Source organism: Photinus pyralis, unplaced genomic scaffold (genome assembly GCF_008802855.1).
Source record: "Photinus pyralis isolate 1611_PpyrPB1 unplaced genomic scaffold, Ppyr1.3 Ppyr1.4_LG1, whole genome shotgun sequence".
Classification (NCBI taxonomy): domain Eukaryota; kingdom Metazoa; phylum Arthropoda; class Insecta; order Coleoptera; family Lampyridae; genus Photinus; species Photinus pyralis.
Genome location: NW_022170249.1, coordinates 53,111,932 through 53,128,265, shown reverse-complemented (window position 1 = coordinate 53,128,265; position 16,334 = coordinate 53,111,932). Strand labels below are relative to the sequence as shown.

Sequence of the window (16,334 nt, the reverse complement as noted above, 5' to 3'; positions counted from 1 at the left end):
CCTCCGTTTTTTAGTACATCTTACTGTATAATAGATCCTTATATGCTCGCACCGTGTATTTCGGCACTCTTTGGACGTTAGCCGTATGTACGAGATAATTGCGGAGGACTTCACGTCGTTATATCCACATTATAAAATACGGGTAGGGACGTTTCATACCCGGACAACTCATACCCGGACGACTCATACCCGGACACCACATACCCAGGACAACTCATACCCAGGACAACTCATGCCCAGGACAACTCATACCCAGTACAATTGGTACCCAGGACTATTCATACCCCATGATAACTCATACCCAGCACTATTCTTACCGACGATAATTCTTACATAGGGTGCGCCATACCCGGGAAATTTTACACATGTGGGCATCATCTCGGGACACGTTTGGCAGCACCCGAGGGAATATCTACCGCATTTCACAGTTTAACTGTTGATCCAAATTTTCATTATAAAATAATGAGGGGATGAAACTGAACAGTTCTTCGACATGTTCAATATAAATAAACCTTGAGGATCCAAAGGGGTATATTATGGAGTATACAGGGTGTTACACGACCGTTCGAAAAAAAAAATCGGGTTGTAGAGGGCATCAAAACAAGCACTTTTTCCAAATAAACCGAGGGTCCAACGTGTTTCGTTTGGGAGCCACCCCCCAAAGAGTGTTGAAATCTGCATTTCTTCTTTAATTTTTTTCTCAGCAACCATAAGAGTTACAAAGTCGGGTGGCATGTCTTTGAATAGGTTTTTGGGTATGCTCTTTCCGATTTTGCAAATTTTTTTTCAAAATTCCTACCCCTAAAGGGCGCACCCCTAAACTAGGGTGCAAAAAAAAATTCTGATTTCGACGAAATTTGGTATCTGGGGTTTTTTTTAACATGAAAATCACGAATCTGAAATTAGTTTTTGAAAATTCGAAAAAAAAAGTTCCACTGCAATTCTTGGCGGGACAACGAAAATAGAGATAATTCCACGAAATTTGTTGTGTACATACTAAACGAGTTAAGGAACAAAACTGTCGAACAGTTTTTTAAAATAACTTTTCAAACAAAAGTTATACTCACTTGAATGTTGGTCCTTCGGGTCGCGAAGTGTCCCAAGCCTACTAGTAAGCCATAATTTCGCATGTGTTGGTTGACAATGTCGCAAAAACAAAAGATTAACGGTTTGAGTCGATATTTTGTTATTTGGAATTAATTCGGTCATTAAATGATTAAAAAATTCGATGTATCGATTAAAACACCTACCAAGGTATCTTAAAGCGCTGAATTTCGTGGAATTATCTCTATTTTCGTTGTCCCGCCAAGAATTGCAGTGGAACTTTTTTTTTCGAATTTTCAAAAACTAATTTCAGATTCGTGATTTTCATGTTACAAAAACCCCAGATACCAAATTTCGTCGAAATCAGAATTTTTTTTGCACCCTAGTTTAGGGGTGCGCCCTTTAGGGGTAGGAATTTTGAAAAAAAAAATTGCAAAATCGGAAAGAGCATACCCAAAAACCTATTCAAAGACATGCCACCCGACTTTGTAACTCTTATGGTTGCTGAGAAAAAAATTAAAGAAGAAATGCAGATTTCAACACTCTTTGGGGGGTGGCTCCCAAACGAACCACGTTGGACCCTCGGTTTATTTGGAAAAAGTGCTTGTTTTGATGCCCTCTACAACCCGATTTTTTTTTTTCGAACGGTCGTGTAACACCCTGTATAATGCGGTAGTTATTCCCTCGGGTGCGGACAAACGTGTCCCGAGATGATGCCCACATGAATAGTACAGGGTATGAGTTATCATGGGGTATGAATAGTCCTGGGTACCCATTGTACTGGGTATGAGTTGTCAGGGGTGTGTACTGGGTATGAGTCGTACTGGGTATGAGTTGTCCTGGGCATGAGTTGTCCTGGGTATGTGGTGTCCGGGTATGAGTCGTCCGGGTATGAGTTGTCTGGGTATGAAACGTCCCCGACCCTATAAAATAACCTACAATAATTTTACGTTTTACGCGTGGCGTGTTGTAATTTATTTTACGAATAAGATAGGTATTTCGCACTTTCGCAGTAGTTTGCAGCTATCTACCGACTGCCGCTCGCTGTTGCTGTTCAAAGGACTATCGTTTTGGTATGGTAGTATCAAATAAAATAAATATTATTACAATTTATATATAAAAACTAGCATTCTGGTAAATACAAGAAAAATCGACCAAGTAATCGCAGGATTCGCGGTTGGATTCGCAACTTGTGTCGTCGTATTCCACTAAGCTACGAATCGCTGCGGCGTCCCCGCCCTCGGAAGATGTTCCGGGGGCTGTTCACCGTCAGTGGTCCGCAGTGGTGCCGTTGTGGCTTTCGCCATCCCTTAGAGTATAAGAAATGAAACAGAGGGAGCATTGCTCAAGTTTGGGGGATTTGACCTTGTAGCCATGAAGTGTGAGAGGGGAACCTCGTTTAGGTTAGGCAACTTGTGATACTATGAACACTTTTCAACTTACATCAATGGGAAAAATAAGCTTTCGGTAACAATTTTTTTTATTTAAAGAAGCATATATTTTTTTTAAAATAAATTTTAAACACGGATGCAATAAATATACTTAACTTAAAATCTAACAGCCTTGAAACAAAATTAATTTGTTATATACCTGTCGCTTTGAATTAGTGGTGTCTGTATATCTTTTTGATACATAATGTAAACGAACTACAATGTAAGATTCTGCAACTGCACGTATTAATTGTATGACATGATTTTCAATGGCAATGTGGCTTAATACATGATCTGAGAGACCAATAAATATTGGTTTATTTAAATAGACCTTTAAAACTTTTCCAACAAGGAATAAACATGAAAATTTTTTCAACAACATTTTTCCACCACTTTCTTCTAGTGCTCTTTTAAGAATAGTTTCAGAAGTCATACATATGTTTATTACATCATCGGATGGAGATATTAAACCACCTTTATCTCTCAGTGCAATCAAGGGTACATTTTGTACTGAAGACGTTAATGCTTCAATACACTCTTCACATTTAATTTTTTTTAACAACTTTCTCACAACAAATCCTCCCATATAGGCAACTATTTGTTTTGTAAATTCTGTTAATTGTCCTGGAAGTTGAACGTAATTGTGATCCGTAATATCATCGTAGACATCCAAATCATCTAAAAATTTAGCAAACATTAAAGTGGAAAAGCGACTTATCAACTTACCATCTGTATGTGTTTTTTTAAAGCATGTTTCGTTAATAATCTCTACTGCTCTGGTACTTTCACGTGTACTAGAACAATGTAAAATACTAAAGCACTCTAAAGGAACACAATTTCCATTACTCGAGTTTTTAAATTCTGCTTGAATTAGCAATTTTTTGAACGCAGATTTAAACTGACGAGCTGTGGGATTATTATTAAATCCAGTGTGGGCCCTTATGGCTGAGAAAAAAAGTTCAACATGATCTTGAGACATCTTGTATGTGGGTATATAAGCCAATAATTTCTTTGATAAAATCATTTCATGTACCATTAATTTTAGTGATTCAATGCAAATCATAAAACCAAGAAATCCAGTCCTTCGATTTGAATATATCACAGAACTTGTACTGATCAAATCAAACTTTAATCCTTGAATATACTTTTGTAGTTTGTCAAGCTCATTAAATAAATATTCAAAATTGTTTGCATTTATTGGCTTTTTGAAATCAAATTGCTTGATACTTCTGCTATTCATTATATCAAATAAATTATTGAAATTATCTAAAAACGTAATAGTTCCTGTTGACTCCTTAAATTCTTGCATCTGTAATTTATCTTTGCAAATACTCAATGCAACAGCTACTGAACGTGATAAAAGCTGAGTAGCTAATTTAACTTTCATTTTTTGGTTTTGAAAATGTATGTGAACACCTCTCAACTTATTTGCTAAATGCAGACCCTCCTTGTCTTGTAGGTCATGTAATTTTTCCAAAAGATTCCATTCTATTTTAGAATTTTGGCTATCGTATAAAACTTTTTTGTCAGCTAAAGCATTCCGCACAAGTTTTAACATATGAGGAGGATCCGGGAAGACATACACACGTTCCTTGGTAACAGGGTGACTAAAATAAAATTTTACAGTCTTAACAATTTATGTACACATTGATTTTCTTACCTAAAATATGGTTTTAATTGCAAATCAGTATTGATTTGACATCCCAGGTTGGTCATTAGGGAAAAATTGGTAGACAATCCATCGAATGTTATAGAAATAACATTTACTCCTGTTTCTTGCAGTAAAGTTAAGCACGTCCTAATAAGACTTGATTTTTGATCAACGCCTAATCCAGCTGTTAAAAAATAGCCAACTGGTACTTTCCAATTGCTGTTAATGCTTACAAGCATAAAAACAAGAGCCTCCTTAGCAACTGTACTCTCATCAACATCAACATTGGCACCCATATCAAGAAAACCATGGTAAAGTAATCCATCATATTCAATTTTTCGACGTATTGACATTTCATCAAAAACAAGGCTAGCAACAATTTTGTATGGTGTATTTGCTGCTTTCATTTTAATGGCCTGCAGTGCTTCAGAACTAAAGCCTGGTTTTGCATCAATAGATCGGTACCATCTAGAAATTGTTTTTGGATGAGGGAGACATGTATCAAATTGATCACGCACATAGCGATATGATGCAGGACTGTAATAATGCAACGTTAGTGCAAATTTTCGTAATTCTGGAGGATATTTTTGTGCAATTCGTAAATTTTTTCTTTTACTTGCTTGACGGTGTAATAATTGAGCACTCTCTTTACTTAACATATCTAAGCAAGGGATGTTGGCAGTATCACTAGGAAATTGCGTTTTTAAAGCTTTTATGACATTGTTCATAGTGGCTACTTTTTTAGAACTTCTCCGTTTTGCTTGCTGCAACATTTTAATTTTACGTTGTGCTTTGAGTAATTGGCCACTTAATTTTGTAATAGTGGATTTTAACAATGTACACGATGAGCATATAGTGTTGAAACTTCTGCTAGATTGAGTGTTGTTTTCTATAGCATGACACACAGTTTCATTCGTATCAAATCCAACTTCCATTGTTTCAATTATTGTCTCAGCCGAAGTCTCAGTTTCTTCAACATTTTCTACAATTGATGGCTTTTGGATAACAGCCAATGGAATTCGATTCTTGGGAGACTTACGAATTTTTTGTATCTAAAATAAAATTATAGTAGATTCTGTATGGAATCTTACAGTGCAATTTACCTTTTGAAGATACAGAGGATAGTCCTTAAAAACAGATGGTACAGCTGACATTTTGAGCTTGCAGATATTAGCAGAGTTAATAAAGTCTGTTGTACGAAAATGTGCAGAGCAGACCACACTGTTATTAGAAGGTTCCCAATTTTCTCGTCGAATAGCATTTTTCCACCGTTGTTTTCTTTCAGCGTCTTTTGGAAAGCTAGGTAACACATTTAGAAATTAGACAGCTGTTAAGTGAAATGTTAGTTATATAAAAAATCGTTTTAAAACAGCAATTTGAGTGGATGTAAATTTAACCTTACATGTGAAAGGTGATCTTATTTTCGTTTTCTTCTTTTATTTGGCGTTTACTCGGTTTACTGGATCTATTAGTGCAAAACACGACACAACAACCCACCATTTTAACACTTGTCTGAACTTTAAAATCAAATATATAAACCACAAATGTTTATTAACGTAACACGTCCGTAAACGGCAATATCAAAAAGTGTTCATACTAACGTATAGTTGGTTGCCTAACTGTAATAACCCCTTCTGACTTCACGTTATTTCTGTTATGCTCGCTCTATTCATTTCTTATACTCTAAGCGCCATCCGAACAGTCGTCGTCTTCTTCTTCCTCTGCTTCTGCTTCTGATGAACTCATTACAGGAGATGAGGAGGAGGAGGATGGTCGGCCGCGGTAGTGCTGCTCGCAGTGCTGCTTACATCATCGTCTATTGCCCCTGTGGTGGCCGCAGTGCTGCTTGCATCATCATCATCATCCGAGGATGAATCCTGTATTACCACTGTGGTGGTGGAGGAGGATTTTCGGACTCTCTTGGATGATGTCGTCGCCTCGGCGAGATCCGGGCAGTCACGCTTGCGAGGGGCCAAGTCGTGAAGGACGACTTTTCTGAAATGTTCTTTTAACGATTGCCACGTTCGGCCCGTCATTAAGGAACGGCTAATAAGAGGATAGCGTACCGACGTTGCCAAATTGTTCATCAACGAACTGTCAAGTATCCACCGCCTAATACGGTCGAGAGGGGAAGGAACATCACTCGCATTTTCCATGGATCGCTGCTTAGCAATGTAGGATGTAGAGAACTACTTACTGCTATTATGGTATAATTAAAAACATTTGTATATCATTGTTTAAAGTTAATTAAATCGTGGAAAAATAACATAACCTCTTAAGAAACTAACTAAAGTTGGCACTCAGGAATGTTAAGAACACCAGTAGGTTAGATTGTTTGACAGTTCGTTGATGAACAATTTGGCAACGTCGGTACGCTATCCTTTTATTAGCCCTTCATCGTCATTATCGCCCTATCCATCCTTTGTGATGATCGCAGCGTATTTCAAACAGTTTATTTAAGAAAGGTGATACAAAAATAAACATGTATTTAGATTACACATAAACTTAATATTCACTTGCACGTTGACCTACAATTACATTTCAACCACACCTCATAAATCAGCTGTTTTTATATGTGCGCATGCATACATATTAAATGAAAAACATGGACATCTAAACCCCTTAAAACAGTCACCACATTAAACATTACAAGTACTATGAGTTGCATAAGTGTCTGTTATTGCATTTCCTAACACTTTGCCAAAAGGATTTCCCTCGCAGCTGCCAATAACCCTCGCTTTGTATTATAAATCTCAGCATTTGGATCTGCTCGCTGGTTGTATACGGTGGTCTGTAACCGGACATTATTCTTCGCAGCAATACCCCGCACTAACACAGAACTGATAGATAGCTACTTAGGGAGCCCAACAGGAGCAATGATATCTGATGGAGGAGAACGCCAGATATTTATAGTTTAGATGAGTTTGAGAACAAGTGGGGCCGTTCTAAGAAAAGTGCGTTAACTCTGAAAATCTCCAGTGTCCGCGCAAAATACGCAGAGATACCTTGTGAAGGTGTGGGAGGTTCTTCTGAGAACAGCCCAGCATAATGAAATACGGAAATCGACGATTCCCTTTCTAAGATATGAAAATGATACAGTGTAAAATGTTACAAATAAAGCGCCTTAGAATACATTTCGATTACTTTCTTTAATTAAATATTATTTTGAGAAGTCGCATAGCATGTTTATTTTCGATTGTAGTTAGTGTTGTGATGTTTGTTTATAACCGCGGCTCCGTTAACTTAGCACCACCATTTCCAATTTTTGACTAAAGACAGATTGCGCTAGAATCTCCATGGCTAGCGCCAGCTAGCGCCACTTTGAGTTCAGCTAGCGCCATTATAGATTTTGCAGAAAAGCCCTTGATTTTCGGGGGGTGCTATGTTAACGCCAGCACCACCATTGCGTCCGATCATTTCCAAAAGCAAGCGCTGTGTTCGTCAGAGCTAGCGCCAGCTAGCGCCACAAATTTTAGAGCTAGCGCCACCCCCCAATAGTGCGGGGGGCATTTTTTCCTAGCACCACCATTTTGTTTTTTCGGGTAAAATTTTGACGTTTTGTGTTCTGCTGACCTAGCGCCAGCTAGCGCCACAAATTTTAGAGCTGCCATCATCCTCCAATAGTGTGGGGGGAGAGGGCACCACCATTTTGTCTTTTCGGGTAAAAATTTGATGTTTTCTGTTCTTGTAGACCTAGCGCTCAAGTTAACCTAGCGCAATTATAAATCCTAGCGAGTTTATAATTTTGCGGTGTCTGCCCGTCTGTCCGTTAGCACGATATCTTGATAACGATAACGAATTGACCGTTTACGATGAAATTCTGTAGATGGATTCTTTATCAAATTTGTAGATCGGAGTTCGTGAATTGACAATGTAGACCAAAAAATAAAGTAGGCGCACTTTTGACATCTCTGTGAGTTATGAACCGAATTGTATGAAATTCAATATGTGTATAGCTTTAGCCATATAAAACGCAATTCCAAAAGTTGAGCCTAATCGATCAACATTCACAGTGCTCTTTTCGCATCTCCACCATTTACAAACCGGATTGAAAACTTTCTTATTTATGGAAGCATTTAAAAGAAATTTGATACATAGCCACTTGGAATAAAAGCAAATTTAACGCCAGTTTCAAAATTTGGTTTTGTGCATGATGTGTGGTGCCAATTTTCTTATTTATGGATGCAATTAAATGGAATCTCATACATATACACTTTAAATAAAAGGAAAACTCTAAACACCAAGTTAAAAATTTGGTTTTGCACATGCTGTAGCCTTACCCAGGAGCTCGTTTTCTATATTTATTTACACGTCGATGCGAAAAGGGCACTGTGAATGTTGATAGATTAGGCTCAATTTTTGGAATTGCGTGTTGGGTCTCAGATAGTTCATAGAATGGCGATCCATAGACTGCCAATTCATAGAGTGCCAAACTCGTAGAAAGTTAAACTCAAAGAATATTGCTTTCATAGAACGCTACAATTCAAAGAATACCGAACTCGTAGAAAGTAAAACTCTAATAATATGGTTTTCATAGAACGCTACAATTCATAGAATGTAAAATGTAATACGCACACAATAAAGAATGTATAGAACACTGGATACCAATAAAAGCCATAATCACCAACCAATTTTAATTATTTATAAAATAGAACATAAAGGTTACAAGTATTACAAAATATTGCAATTTAAACATTATATGACAATTATAATGGTATACATATGTATATGCAGTACATACATGTCAATATCTAATATAAAATTTGCACATCTTTCTAAGAATTCGTTCGGTGTTGTGTCATCATACCTTTCAAGTATGTGAAGCAGCCGTTGGTTAGCTTGTTGGTATTCTCGGCGTCGATATAGAGGAATTTGTTCCCCAGAATCCAACTTAACAGCATTAGCGCGCAGATCCTCTTCAAGATATCCTTTCAAAAATTTAAAAAAGTTTGGATGAAGTCCAAATGTCTTCTGCAGTTGGCTGTGCCAAGATTCAACACTGCATGTGGTACGAGGAAGGTCTAGCTCTGTAATTTCCTTACAATTCCACATCTCTGGAGCAAAATATGGCGTGCGGCGCGGACGGCCAACCCATGTATTTTCCAAATGCTCTATAAATTGTTGATGTTCAATTGTGTCACCAAAATGCAGCAAGAAGTTGTCCGCTAAGGATTCGAAACGTTCTCGAACATCTTGAATATTGCAAAAAGCCAATGCCGAGAACTTTTTTACAGCAATTTCATAATTTATGTCCTGTGCATTATGGCACGCCGTTTGTGCCAAAATTAAAATGTGAAAAATCAGTGAATGTAAATAATTTTAGGCAAATGTGAATAATTTTGAATATTTCACATTTTTGTTCCATCAAAATTATTTATAACTTTATTCAAAAAAATATTTACATTTGTAAGCAAAATTCCTCACAAATGTGCCCGCTACAAATGTGAGGAAAAAGTGGTTCCTGTGGTTCACCGCCAGATGGCGCACCGGGCAGCGACTGACGCCGGCGTAACGTGATTTCGCGCCGATCAGCTGACACAACACAAGCAACACAACAATTCACGTGTTCACGTGTGAGAATTGAATAATTGAATTTACGTTGATTTACATTCCCTCGTGCTCCTGCCCAAACTCAGACGTTATTTTCACCTGTTCAGTAAAGTAAAGTGCAAGTGTGTTCTAGTGGATCGCGGCCACTTCAATCTAACAGGTAGGTTCTGTTAATCAATTTTCTTTAATACCGCTAATACTTAATTTTTTTTAGATTTGCAATGGATCGCCAAGTTGATGGCATTGTATCTAATATTTTGTCAAGTCCTCAGCTTCGTAATATATTGGAAGACGCAGTAAGAGGTGCGACAAGTGAACATAATGCCTCAACTACCTCCATACAATCAGTTTCTAATGTACCTGCTACATCAGTTAGACCCAACCCAATAATGGATTTAATAAGTGCAAGTTTTACACCATCTTTATCAAATTCCGTAAGACGAAAGATTTTCTGACTATTACCTACTATACTAAAATCTTATTTATTTCAGGTGACATCCATTATAAAAGATGGCCACGTTGGTAGACCAAGATATGACATTACAAAAGAGCAAGTACTTCACTTCAGATCACTAGGTTTTAAGTGGTCGAAAATAAGTGAAATTTTGAATATTTCAAGGAGGACTTTATATCGGGTCAAAGACACCCATAGCATCACAGAAGAGACGTTTAATAGACGAAATAAAATCTATAATACAGGACATTATGATGGGAACTCCAAATGCTGGAGAAACATATATTTTAGGAAGTATTTGTGCGCGGAACATGAAAGTACCTAGAGCTACCATACGAGAGATTTTGAAAGAAGTAGATCCATTAGGAAGATCAGAGCGTAAGAGAAAAACGATTAAACGTAGAGTCTACAATGTAAAGGGTGCAAATCACTTATGGTAAGTTGTAGAAATATATAAAAATCAAGAGTACATTGAGTATTTTAGGCACATAGACTCCAATCACAAATTGATAAATTTCCGATTCGTATATCACGGTTGTATAGACGGTTACAGTAGAAGCATCATATACCTAGAATGTATGCACAATAATAAAGCTGACACTGTACTTTCATTATTTGAAAAGGGTGTACAGAACTTTGGTCTGCCAAGCCGTGTTCGAGGAGACCATGGTACTGAAAACGTAGCAGTAGCCAGATACATGTTGACTCAGAAAGGCATTAACCGTGGGAGTTTCATAACTGGCCGTTCTGTGCATAATCAACGTATCGAAAGATTGTGGTCAGAAGTGAATAGAGTTGTGTCCAAACACTACAAAGAACTATTTTTAATGATGGAAGAAGAAAATTTGATTGATGAAACTAGTGAGATAGATCTGTATTCTTTGACGTATGTATATTTGCCAAGAATACGCCAGTCATTAAAGGAGTTTGTGTCGCAATGGAATAACCACGGTCTGAGGACAATGAACTGTAGATCCCCGCTACAACTGTGGAACACATCCATAATTGAAGGAAGTGGACATGATGAAGACAGTTTATATTGGAAAGAGCCTGACTACTATGGTGTGGAAGATTCCACATCTTTTCCGGAAATTGTAACTTCTAACAACGTTATCGTTCCAGAATCCAACATAAATTTAACTGTACAACAATTTCAAAGATTGGTTGAAGCAGTTCCAGATCCATTACGAAATGATAATACCCATGGAATTAGTCACTATTTATGTATAAAAAATTTACTGAATACGTTAGTGAATTGAAATAATTTTAAGAAAAACTATACATTCATAAAATTACCTAGTTAGTATTTTTTAATAAACGTAAGTGTTTTCTAAACATAAGGTTACTAATTTAGCGCAGTAATAAGCACCTAAAATCAGTTTCCAGTCCATACTAGCCTAATTATTTTTTTACATACATTAGGTAGGTATATAATTTTTCATTCACTTGTAAATGCTGCTGGGTCTTTCTTATCTTATAGCCTTTTCAAACCATATTTTACTGGTTTTAAATTGTCTTCAGCACTTCATTTTTCAACTTATCGTGTGAGTAGACGCAGCCTCAATGTATTACTATTGAGAACAGTAATATTATGCAACTTCTTAAGAAAATTAAAAGTTATCCACCATCCTTGAGCCATTGAAAACAAAATATAAGGAATTTACTAACAGGAAATATCTCTGTACTGGGTTTTTGCAGTAAAAATAATTACTACAGCGGTTAACAACTAATGAAGCAATGAGTCATTAGAGTTTACTCTTGCTCTTTTCTTATTTCTTACTCGCATTAATAATCACGTAAGGCTAAGCTATTAAATTAATTTGAATGTTATTGAGAGTCCATAGAAATTACTACAGTTATTCAAAATGATTATTTATAATGTGAGTCGTTAAAAATTAATACGAGAATTGAAATTATAGTTCAGTAATGCAGCAATTACATAAGAATGCAATTGGATCCTAGTCGGCTGAAAAAAAAATAGTTGGTCATACATTTTCTCCATTGTATTGAGAAATATGATAAAGGTAAAAAATTATTAACCAATTGTACTTTTTTGTCAATCCACTAGGATCCAATTGCATTCTTGTTACGGACCTATAAATCTAGCTTCACTCAAAACAATTCTCTGAGTCTCATTACAATTGGACAATAATTATGCAAGTGTCAGTAAAATTTAAAATCAATAAGTCTGAGTCATTAAAGTTTCAAGTGAATTTTAAAATCAGTAACAGCATCATATTCAAAATGTCAATATAATTTAACAGCAATTCTCTGAGTACAATTGGATCATGTTTCTATCATACGGAATAATCTTCATTAAGGAATGTAGATGGCACCAAAGAAAAATATTTAACATTATATAAAGCAATTTACAGAAATATTTATCCAAATTCAAATAAACCATGAAATACTAAATTAAATCTATTTCCCTAATTATTTAATTTCGGATAAATATTTCTGTAAAATGTTTGCTTTATATAATGTAAAATATATTTCTCTAGATCTTTTACTTTTCAGTTTTTGAAAATTCGTTGTATATTCTAAAATTCTTGCAAAAAACTGAAATTTTTTACATAATCAAGTAGTCTATGGAAAGCCTCGCCTTAACAGACGTTGTTTCTTCTAACTGACACAAGACGATTTTTAATATTGTTGCTTAGAAAATTATAACACTAGCACATATACAGTTCATTTAGTATAGTATAGTTTATTTGTAAGACAATACAATTATATACAAATAAGTACAACAACCTCACATAAGGTTACCCTTGTGCGTGAGTACGTTACAACATTTAAAATTGGTATCACCTAAACTTTCATAATGGCCGTTGTTTCCATTACCATTACTTGTAGTTGTAGTCCCAGGACCAAAATGATTATTGATATAAAACGATCTCGGGGAATCTTTAAATACTGCCATTACTTTAGTTTTTATATTTTACATAGAGAAAAAAAAATACTTGAAAATTTGATGTGTGTCATCTTGACACACAAAATTTATGAATTTGAGAACTCGAGAAATTGAGAATTTGACAAGGTTAGGATTTGGGAATTTGAAGATTTGGAGAACCTGTAAAGTTAAGAATGTAAGAATTGTAGAATTTAAGTTTTTGGGAAAAAGTGAATCTCAACCTAAAATTCCTTAGAAATATCACTTGTAATCAAAATTTTCAGAAGGATAATCATATAACATCAACGATATAACATAACAGCAAATGTTTATAGCAGCATCTTTATTCTAATACCTACCATTAACAATATGGCAGTGAAATTTAAGTTCACTTAATTGTTTACTAGTTAATCAATTTCATTGTTTAAAAGAAACACAACAGTATGCTATATTGTATAGAAATATTATAAAAATAAAGAACACAAACTTAGGAACTCTTGATATCACATGTTACAGTCTAAAAAAATGCATACAAAAAACAGTAAAGTTTTTACACATATACTACTAAATATTGCTTTACATTCAGCAACATACAGGGTGTCAATCGAGGCACCCTTAAACTTTTATTTATTTCCAATTCTATAAAAATTTACTAATAATAATAATAATAATAACAGTCTTTATTAATATAAACTACAACATAAGTATATTTTATAATAGAAATGAAAGTTAATGTAAGAGACATACTCATGGTCATCATTATGACCGCCTGAGGGGTTGTTGCCTTATTCATTTTATGAAAAAGAAATTAAAAAAAAGAAAAAGAAGCACAACTCTTATAAACGTGAAATTAGAAGTTAAATTCCTGAACAAAAGAATATCTGTACTTCCATGCAAATGTACAATAAGTTGCGAGTGCTATCCAGTCTTTACCGTTTAAATACTCTTTGAACTCAACAAGTGTCAGCACATTTTTATGTAGGTATTTTTTACGAATTGTTTTCAATATTGGACAAACCCCAACAAAGTGAAATATGTCTTCATCTTCCTGAAAATTACATAATGAGCATAATTTTATTTGTTCGTAATTGTATTTATTTAGATATATCAATTCCCCCCTGACTTTAAAAATCCAGCTAATATAATTGCCAACAAGATTAGAGTAAACATATTTGTTAAGTTGATCCAGTTCTTTGTATAGGGGATGTCTGATACTATTAACCGCTTTTAGTCTATATTGTTCTTTAACATCGTCTTTCAGCGCACTTAATATTACACTTGCCTCCATACTCCCACTTATAAGATCATTGGTGTTGAAGCCATATTTAACACATAGGATGTTCCAATCAGCGTACCAAAATAATTTCATTTTAATGATCTCCTTCGCCAGAATGTTGGGATAACGCGTACCTGGTAATTTTAGGCATCTTCTAATATAGTTGAAATGAAGATGGAGCGTGTACAAATACGTGGGGTAAAGATCGGTTTCCAAATAAATCATGTAGTCTGGCGTATTCCTAGGTAGCCTCAGGCATTTCTTTACGAAGAATTTAAGCGGTATCTCTACTGTTCTATGATTGAGGAAGCCCCATACCTGTGATGCGTAGCACACAATTGACCGACATGCAGCATTGAAGATGTCCAATTTTGATTGAAGAGGAATTTTGTTGTCCAAAATTAATTGGTTAAACGAATTTATAGCAAATTTTACACTTTCTACTTTCTCTTTAAAGTGATCTTCCAAAGACAATTTTGAGGTAAGCGTAATTCCCAGATACTTATAACTGTTGACCACCTGTATTTGTTCGGATTTATAAAACCATTTGTCCTCTTCGCTTCGTCGCCCGCCGTTCCGGAACACCACAATTTTTGATTTCGAAAGGTTTATTTTCAGATTCCACATGTTGCAATATCTATCTAGTTCATTGATCATTTTCTGTAAGTTATACTTGTCCGATGCCAAAAGTACCAGATCGTCTGCATACGCTAGTAGTTTGATTGTGGTGGAATTTATTCTGATACCCCCATTCAAATAATCATCAATATCGTTTATGAACAGTGAAAAAAGTAAGGGACTCAATAAACACCCCTGTTTTACACCCATAGCTGTTTCAAAAGCCTTGGTTAAACCTCCCTGACACCAGACTGACGCTGAAGTATTTCTGTACATATTTCTAATAACCGTGATTATTTTACTGGACATGCCCAGATTCATGAGCTTGTAAAATAATGCGAATCTGTCTATCCTATCGAAAGCAGCAGATATGTCAACGAAAAAAGCAAACACTTTTTGCCTTTTCCTGCTTAAATGGATCTTGATTATACTCATCAAAGTAAAGATGTTGTCAATCGTAGAGTAAGATTTCCTAAATCCCGCTTGGAATTCTTTTAGTATGCTTTCCCGATTCGTCCACGACGTAATTCTGTCCAGCAATAAACCAGCAAATAATTTACTCCCTGTGTTTCCGAATGAGATTCCCCTATAGTTATTTGGATCATTCTTCGCTCCTTTTTTGTGAATTGGGAATATGATCGATTCTTTAAAGTTGTTCGGTATGATTCCAGATACATAAATTTCATTAAAACATTTAAGTAAAGTTTCTAAAAACGTCACTGAACTATTTTTGTAGAACTCATATGGGATTCTATCTTTTCCTGGAGCTTTATTGTCTTTGGCTCTTTTCAACACCGCTAATAGCTCATTCATTTGGAAAGGTGCATCCAATAAAACGTTCTTAATGAGCGGCTCGGCGTGGGCTATTCGTCTTGCAGTTAAGGATGGGTTTAGTCAGTTTTTAAAGTGGGTATTCCATTCCGCCGCGTTAATATCCTTGTGAAAGTTATACCTTGTGTTCTTGAACTGGCGCACTAAGCCCCAAAAATCTTTCGCATCCCTTACCCGACTAAATTTTGCAATTGCATCTTCATAAAAACTTTTTTTCTTTGAACTACATAAGTTTTTGTACTTATTTCTAGTTTTGTGGTAATAATCCTTAATAGTGGCTGAATTCGTTCTTCTAAAAATATGCAGCAAATTATATAGGTTCTGACGTGTTATTTTACATTCTTTATCATACCACTTTTGTTTATAAACGTACGTTTGGTTTTTGTATGTCATGTCAAATTTACGTGCTGTGTCAACTATCACTTTTGTTAATTGTTCCGCAAATTTACTGTATATTTAGGATTTAAAGAAAAAGGTAAAGTAATTTCTATTCCAAATAAAATACAACTCGTAATGAAATTCAAATGAAATTATAGGACTTCTGCAAACATAGAAATAATGGGGAGGATTCACGAAGAACTTGATACAGA

The 16,334-nt window shown here is 35.5% G+C and overlaps 1 protein-coding gene across 1 annotated transcript; it reads left to right on the top strand.

Moving 5' to 3' along the window:
* The first annotated feature begins 9,541 nt into the window (after positions 1–9,541).
* On the top strand, positions 9,542–11,493 carry LOC116159427. Its single transcript, XM_031472394.1, has 4 exons — positions 9,542–9,835; positions 9,890–10,109; positions 10,167–10,565; positions 10,614–11,493. Exons 3-4 carry the CDS (start codon positions 10,381–10,383, stop codon positions 11,386–11,388), a joined length of 960 nt encoding a protein of 319 aa, XP_031328254.1. The 5' UTR covers positions 9,542–9,835; positions 9,890–10,109; positions 10,167–10,380; the 3' UTR covers positions 11,389–11,493.
* The last annotated feature ends 4,841 nt before the right edge of the window (positions 11,494–16,334 follow it).